We start from the raw sequence: 7028 nt of genomic DNA, 5'->3' as shown, positions 1-7028 counted from the left end.
TGACCACTACACCACACTGGAATGCAGGGTTGCATCCAAAGCAGTGCTAACCGTGCATTTAAAGCAAAACACTCCACCCTTCCAAAAAAACAACAACCCACAACCTAACAATGCAAGGATTTCTGTTTGTGCAACAGGACTCTCCTCCCGTCCCCCAAATCTATTCTAGGGGCTCACCAAACCCACTGGAGCACATCTGGGGAGAGTCTGGCTGGAACAATGCTTCCTACTTGCCTGGGAGAGTGAGAGGTACAGAAACATTTAGTGAAATGCTAAAATTTACATTGTTGTCCCTGGCCCTGCCCATCCTTGGCATGTGGCCCTTGGAAGGTTGCCCAGATGGCAGAGTGGCCTTCAGCCTGAAAAATATATCCCAACCCTGGCCTAGGACTGGTTCATGTAATGGAACGACCTTGCTGCAACACATTCAGGAAGGATAAGGGCTGTCCACTGGCTACAAGTCCTGATTTCACAGAAATTGTAGAGTTGGAAGGGACCTCGAGGGTCCTCTATTCCAATCCCTTGCAATGAAGGAATCTCAGCTAAAGCATCCATGACAGATGGCCATCCAACCTCTCCAAGGAAGGAGAGTCCACAACTTCCCGATAATGTTCATTCCACTGTCAAACAGCTCTTACCGTCAGAAAGTTCTTCCTGGCGTTTAATCGGAATCTCCTTTCTTGTAACTTGAAGCCATTGTTTTCAGTCCAGAGCAGGAGAAAACAAGCTTGTTCCCTCTTCCATGCGACAGCCCTTGAGATATTTGAAAATGGCTATCACATATCTCTTCTCAGCTTCCTCTTTTCCAGGCTAAACATACCCAGCTCCTTCAACTATTCCCCATAAGGCTTGGTTTCCAGACCTTTGATAATCTTGGTTGCCCTCCTCTGCAAACTTGCCAGATTTCTACATGCTGTAACTCTGGGATCAGAGGAACCAAGCTTCTGAAGACCAGCTGATGGGGAACGACAACAGAAGGCCCTTTCCCTCATGCCCTGCTTGTGGACTTTCTGTGGGCAACTGGTTGTTCACTGCAGGAAGCAGGGTGCTGAACTAGATGGGCACCTATGTATGGGTCGGACCCAGCACAACCTACATTTTCTGTTTGGTGCCTCCATAGGAAACTCCTTGCAAACCTGTGCGCTCTACCTTGGGTCTCCAGATGGAAGAACGACAAGTCCTTTAAAGCACATGGCTCCCCCGTACAGGGGCGTATTACACATAGATGCTAGTGGCACAGGGCACCAAGTTCTGGAGGGCGCCAGGGAAGAGTCGGAGGCTGGACGCGGCACCTCCCAGCTTCATCTCGCTGTCCTCACCAAAACAGCGCCGCACTTGGAGCCTCCGTCTGCCATGGCCACTGTGGCACGAAGCGTCCAGCTGAGCCAGGAGGCGCTGTGTCCAGCCTCCACCTCTTCACCGCCAGAGGAGTCGCCCTCCAGCTGCTGCCCGCCTCCTCCAGCCCCACCTCCCTAAAAAACTCTGGGAAATGGGGGGCGGCGGAGGGAGCTTTGCACCACAGTGCTGGAAAAGCTTAAGATGGCCCTGCCCCCATAAATGAATCCTGGGGACTGTGGTTTAGAATTCCCATTGCCTGTAACGAAGTACAGTTCCCAGGATTTGGGCGGGGGGAGTCGTGTGCTGAAAATAAATGGTGTGGCTTTGACCATAGCCCAGGGGTCTGCAACCTGCGGCTCCGGAGCCGCATGTGGCTCTTTTACACCTTTGCCGCGGCTCCGGGGCGGATACTAGCGAGGGGAGGAGGTGCATTGTGCACCCCGACACTCCCCACTGTGGCGGGCGCTGTACTGGCTGTGACATCGCATGGGGGCAGTGCGTGCGTTAGTCCCGACGTCACCTTCCCGCCTGCTGTCAGATCGCGGCTCTGGAGATATATTTGTTTTAAATGTCGCAATGGTTTTGCGGCTCCCAGTTGTTTTTTTCCTGCGGAAACGGGTCCAAGTGGCTCTTTTTGTCTTAAAGGTTGCAGACCCCTGCCATAGCCTATACAGTGGTACCTCTGGTTACAGACGCTTCAGGTTACAGACTCTGCTAACCCAGAAATAGTACCTCGGGTTAAGAACTTTGCTTCAGGACGCCCCATTAGCTAAAGTGGTGCTTCAGGTTGAGAATAGTTTCAGGTTAAGAACAGACCACTGGAACGAATTAAGTTCTTAACCCGAGGTACCACTGTAATCTGTTTTGCACAGGCAAATCTGGATGAATGGTCAGTAAATAGGTTGCCTAGAGGAGCCCTTGGTTTTCCAGGGACTTTGCAGCTGCTAGCACCACACCCGTTCTGAGCTGGTCCTGCCTTGACCTTGGGACACATCAGGTCAAACCCACAGCAGAGACCTGTCTGATGAGACACGCCAGCCAGGGGATCAGCAGCTGGTGAGTTGACAAGGGGAATGGGGACAGGGAAATTGTTGCATCTCCAGAAGGTCACCCATGCTAACACCCTCACCTCCTTCCTTGTCAACATCCTCTCCCCTTGCTGGGCATATCTGCGGCGACTGTTCTGTTTAGCTGGCTAGAACAACCTGTCAAAGCTGATGAGGTTATATTCCTTCTGTGGCCTGTAGTGTACATTGCATGCTGATAAGATCATTAGCCACGGCCGGGATTCGTTATATTGGATTTCTTATTATGCTGAATTGGAGTCATCTTTTTATTTATTTTTTAATCCCGCTCCCCTGGAATAAGCCTGATTAATTTTTCATGGGCCTTTACACTACTGTCTCTCCAGTTATACGGTCAAGTTAAAGGGGAGCGGGTCGTGAAACCTGGTGAATTTAAATGGGGTAACGGGAGCTCTTAACACTTTTGTCCCAAACAATAAATTAAAAAGACAAAGCTGACTCCATCTGCTCCAAAACAGGGGGAAAACTACGTAAAGGTCAATGCCTAGCGCTATGTCAGCAAAGAGGGTGGCAGCCATACAGAAGGTTGGGATGCATTTCGGAACACTTTAGAGCTGTCTAACTAACTCCAGTGCAGCTGAGCTCAGCTTGAGGGCTTCTCACAGTCTTCTGGTTGGCCACTGTGAAAACGGGTTGCTGGGTTAATTGGACTTTCTGGGGAGAACACTTATGCTGTTATTGCTAAACATGTGAGTGTCAGAAATCATTGCCTATCTCCCAGTCGACCCCCATCTGCCTTCTCCCCATCCCTAACAGAGGACTAGATCTGCTGTGTAGCGTTCAAAATTCGTTAGATGCCAGGAGCATTTTGCCCCTGAAGTCTCCACCACCTGGAGGTTCATGCATGGGGACCATCGGATCCTGACCGTTTTCACATGCTAACGGCGCATCCTGTAGAATTCTAACTGCAATACTTTATCTGCACAATCAGAACAAATTTCAGGAACCCAAAAGTGGTATTGAAAAATACGGCTTTGGAGCCGTCTGGCCCCCAAATGGCAACTAGACATTCTGTTTTGGCAATTATAACCCTGGTTTCAGGAGCCACTTGGCACCTAGATAATATATATCTGAGTTTCTAGCATGCTGCTATGTGTTCACCCTGCAGCTTGTCCACCCCTCTACCAGCAGTCTTATCCTCAGCCAGAAGTGACCCCATGTGATGTGGGTAAAATACCTGAGGGGACATAAGCGGGGGGGGGGGGGGGAAGGATGTTTGGCACCCTGGACCACACGCTCCTTTTGCTGTAAAAACGGGACCCCCTTCTATGTGCTTGGGGTTCAAAGATATGAAACAGCCACCCTCTGACCATTTTTATGGGTTGAAGAAGCCATAATACGTAACACTGAAGTCTATTTCTGCTTTATGGCTTTTCATAGAGGCCTTCTGCAATATTCTTGCACGCTGGGAGTCATTGTATTGTATTTTCATCACACACGCTCCCTTCCATATGCTCGCTACAAATGGTGCATTCAATAATCCACAAGTGGAGACATAATAGATCACTGGAACACTCAGCAGTGATTCTGTTGCCTGAGTAAGTACAGTGGTACCTTTGGTTGAGAATGGGATCCGTTCCGGAGGCCCGTTCGCAACCTGAAAAGAATGCAACCCGCGTCTGCGCATGCGTGGGTTGCGATTCGCTGCTTCTGCGCATGAATCATTTTGCGCGTCTGCGCATGCAACAGAACCTGAATGAAACCCGTTCCGGTACTTCCGGGTTGCTGTGGGACGCAACCTGAAAATGCTCAACCTGAAGCAAACACAACATGAGATATGACTGTAATCCAGGGCCTTCTTTGGATAGCCCAATTTTTGCTCTCAGGGTTACTTTAGCAAAACAGTCCATTGTATGCCTTAAATCTTCAGGCATTCCAGGCCTGGCCAAACTTGGCCCTCCAGCTGTTTTGGGACTACAACTCCCATCATCCCTAGCTAACAGGACCAGTGGTCAGGGATGATGGGAACTGTAGTCCCAAAACAGCTGTAGGGCCACGTGTGGCCATGCCTGCCCCAATATAACCAAACTTCCACAGCTCTAACTACACTTCTGCAAGCCTACATCCCTCACAGTGTCTCTTCCTTCCTTCCTTCATCAAGGAAGAGGTGTAGCTCAGGGTAGAGCGATGGCACTGCATGCAGAAGGCTAGAACATGAGACTCTTAATTTCAGGGTCATGGGTTTTTGCCTTGGGCAAAAATTTCCTATTGCAGGGGGTTGGACTAGATGACCCATGTGGTCCCTTTCAACCCTACGAGAGCTACTGCTGGCCAGTGAAGACAGTATGGATTAAGATGGTCTGTTTCAGTGCAAGGCAGTTTCCTGTGTTCTTCTATTTCCTATGTTCCTCTGACTTCCCTGCTGTCAAGGCACAGTCTCTCAGCTCCTCAGGAGGCGACTAGTTCCCCGTCTCTCTGACTGCTGTTGTCAAGCGCTGTGTACATTGGATGGCACCCGCCTTATCCCTAACCGACTAGCTAATAGCAACCATTAATGGGGGGGGGGGAGGAGGAAACAAAGGACTGAGAGAGGGAGGAATAAAACAGGCAACTCTAGAAAGACGTTGGCATATGGCTACAAATATATAATAGCTGATCCCTCCCCTATGGTGGCTTGAGGCTAAATGGCAGATGAGCTTCCTTCCGATCTCAGAGTATGTTTTATTTTATTTTAATTCTGAAATTGGCTGAGAAGCAGCTTAAGAAAAGACAGTCTGTAATTTAAAACACCCCCCATAACAATAAAGCCAAGGGCATTCTTAATAATAATAATAATAATAAAAACTAAAAGATTAATCAATTCAACCCTCTGGATGCCTACACGAAGTTCTAACGAATTCGATTGGGTTGCTCTCCGAGGTAAGCGTGCATAGGATTACTTGGGAGTAAGCCATTGATCTGGGCAGATATGCATAGTATTGCACTGCAAAAGGCGTGGGGTAATAAATAAATAACACTAGGTACGGCTGGGAAAACCAGCCCAACCAGAGGCAGGGCAGGGCGAGGCGGATCGGGGCGTGTGCGCAGCGGGAGCACGTGCGCGCCCAAGCGCGGGGCGACGGCGGAGGCCTCCCCGAGAGCGCCCTTGCGCGGCAGCCGGCCAAGCCGAGAGCCCTTCGGGGCGGTGGCCGCCGGGGAAAAGCCAGCGGTGGGATGGGCGGGATCGCGCAGGGAGAGTTGCTGCTCGCCGGAGCTAGCCAGCACCCGGCCGGATGGTGCCCACGCTGGCCTGGCGGCCGAGAGGTGGCCCGCGAGCCTTGACCTCGCCTACTGCCAACGCGCGCTCGCCAGCCGCGCTACGAAGCACCTCCCGGTCGGGCACGCCGTGCGGCTCCCGGCTCCTTTCCCTGGCAGGTTGCAGGCCCGATCCCGGCGGCTCCCGCCTCCCGCGGCTCCTCCTCCTTTCGCAACCTCGCGGAGAGCTTCTCCTCCCTGCCGGAGCCGGGGTCGTGCCTGCTGGGCCCAGCCCAGGCGCCGGCGAAGGGCTCTCGGCGCGCTGGAGACGCGCGCAGCGGCGCTCCAAGGCGCGCCGCCACCAGCAGCACCACGCCTCGCCTGCTTGCCGGGCTTTGTCCGGGACTTGCAGGCAGCTGCTGCGTCCGCGGCCCTTCCCCGCCCAGCTCGGGGTGGGAGGACCGGCGGCGAAGGCGGCGAAGGCGAAATGATCGCCTTGTTGTTGGACTCTGCCGTGCGTCTCGCTGCGCAACGAGGCAGGGGCTGGCACGGGCGGCGGCGAGGATGACCTTGCAGGGATGTCGGCGAGGGGCGTGTTTGAGCATCGTCTCCCTCCGATCCGGCAGTAGCAGCAGCGTCGTCGGGTGACTTGAGAGTAGGAGAGAGAGAGACAGAAAGAGACAAAAGCGGGAAGGGAGGAGGGAAAGAGGAGGAGGCGGATTTGCAGTGATAGGCGGTGCGCAAGGCGAGCGCTGGCCACTTTGCCGAAGTGTCTTGAACGTGGAGAGGAGGAGAGCGCCGGGCTCCGTCCACACGAGCGGCAGCAACACGGGCTCCTGCTGCCCTGCCCCGCCCAGCCCGGAGCTCTTTGCGCGAGACCGCCGATCGTCTGAATCCCGCCGCCCATCCCCGCGCCTCGGGCCGCATGCGCTTGATGTTCGCGGAATTCCGCTCCAAAGGCAACCCCTTGCCGGACACGGGAGGGGGCCATGAACGGGCTCTGGCGATGAACTGCGGCGAGACCAAGGAGATGGAAGGTAAGGAAGCGGCGGGGGTAGCCGTCACGGGGCGCGCGCCTGGGCAGCTTTGGGTACCTGGCGACCCTCGCCTGTGGCTCTCAGGTGAGCGGGGGAGCTCTTTGTTCCGAGTCCGGCTCGAGGGCTTGGCTGGTGCCCTCCGGGGCTCTTCTAATCATCGCATGCAAGCTGGGACTCCGGAGGGCGTTTGCTCGACCTCCGTGTTAAGTTAGGCGCGCACGGTGTGTGGATGAGGAACAAGAGCTTCAGAGACTGAGAAAGGGAGGTGAAGGGCTGGGGGTCGCCACCTATTCTTCCGTCTTGCGGGTGCGGATGAAGGATGAGCATGCCTGAGGCTCTGATGCGCGTAGGTGGCTGGGCAGAAGAGGTGGTGTGGGGCTCGGAAGGTGCCCCG

At 53.8% G+C, this 7028-nt stretch overlaps 1 protein-coding gene across 2 annotated transcripts in view; it reads left to right on the top strand.

Moving 5' to 3' along the window:
* The first annotated feature begins 5073 nt into the window (after positions 1 to 5073).
* Positions 5074 to 7028, top strand: part of SAMD10 (sterile alpha motif domain containing 10) — a 63190-nt gene continuing 61235 nt past the window's right edge. For both annotated transcript variants that reach the window (XM_083507742.1, XM_083507743.1), the window contains exon 1: positions 5074 to 6634. In XM_083507742.1, coding sequence (XP_083363868.1) covers positions 6523 to 6634 — 112 coding nt within the window. In that variant the 5' untranslated portion in view covers positions 5074 to 6522. The remainder of the gene's footprint in view (positions 6635 to 7028) is intronic.

Source organism: Podarcis liolepis (genome assembly GCF_965112155.1).
Source record: "Podarcis liolepis genome assembly, chromosome: 6".
Taxonomy (NCBI): Eukaryota; Metazoa; Chordata; class Lepidosauria; order Squamata; family Lacertidae; genus Podarcis; species Podarcis liolepis.
Note: the sequence above shows the minus strand (reverse complement) of the source record. Positions and strands in the feature narration are given on the sequence as shown.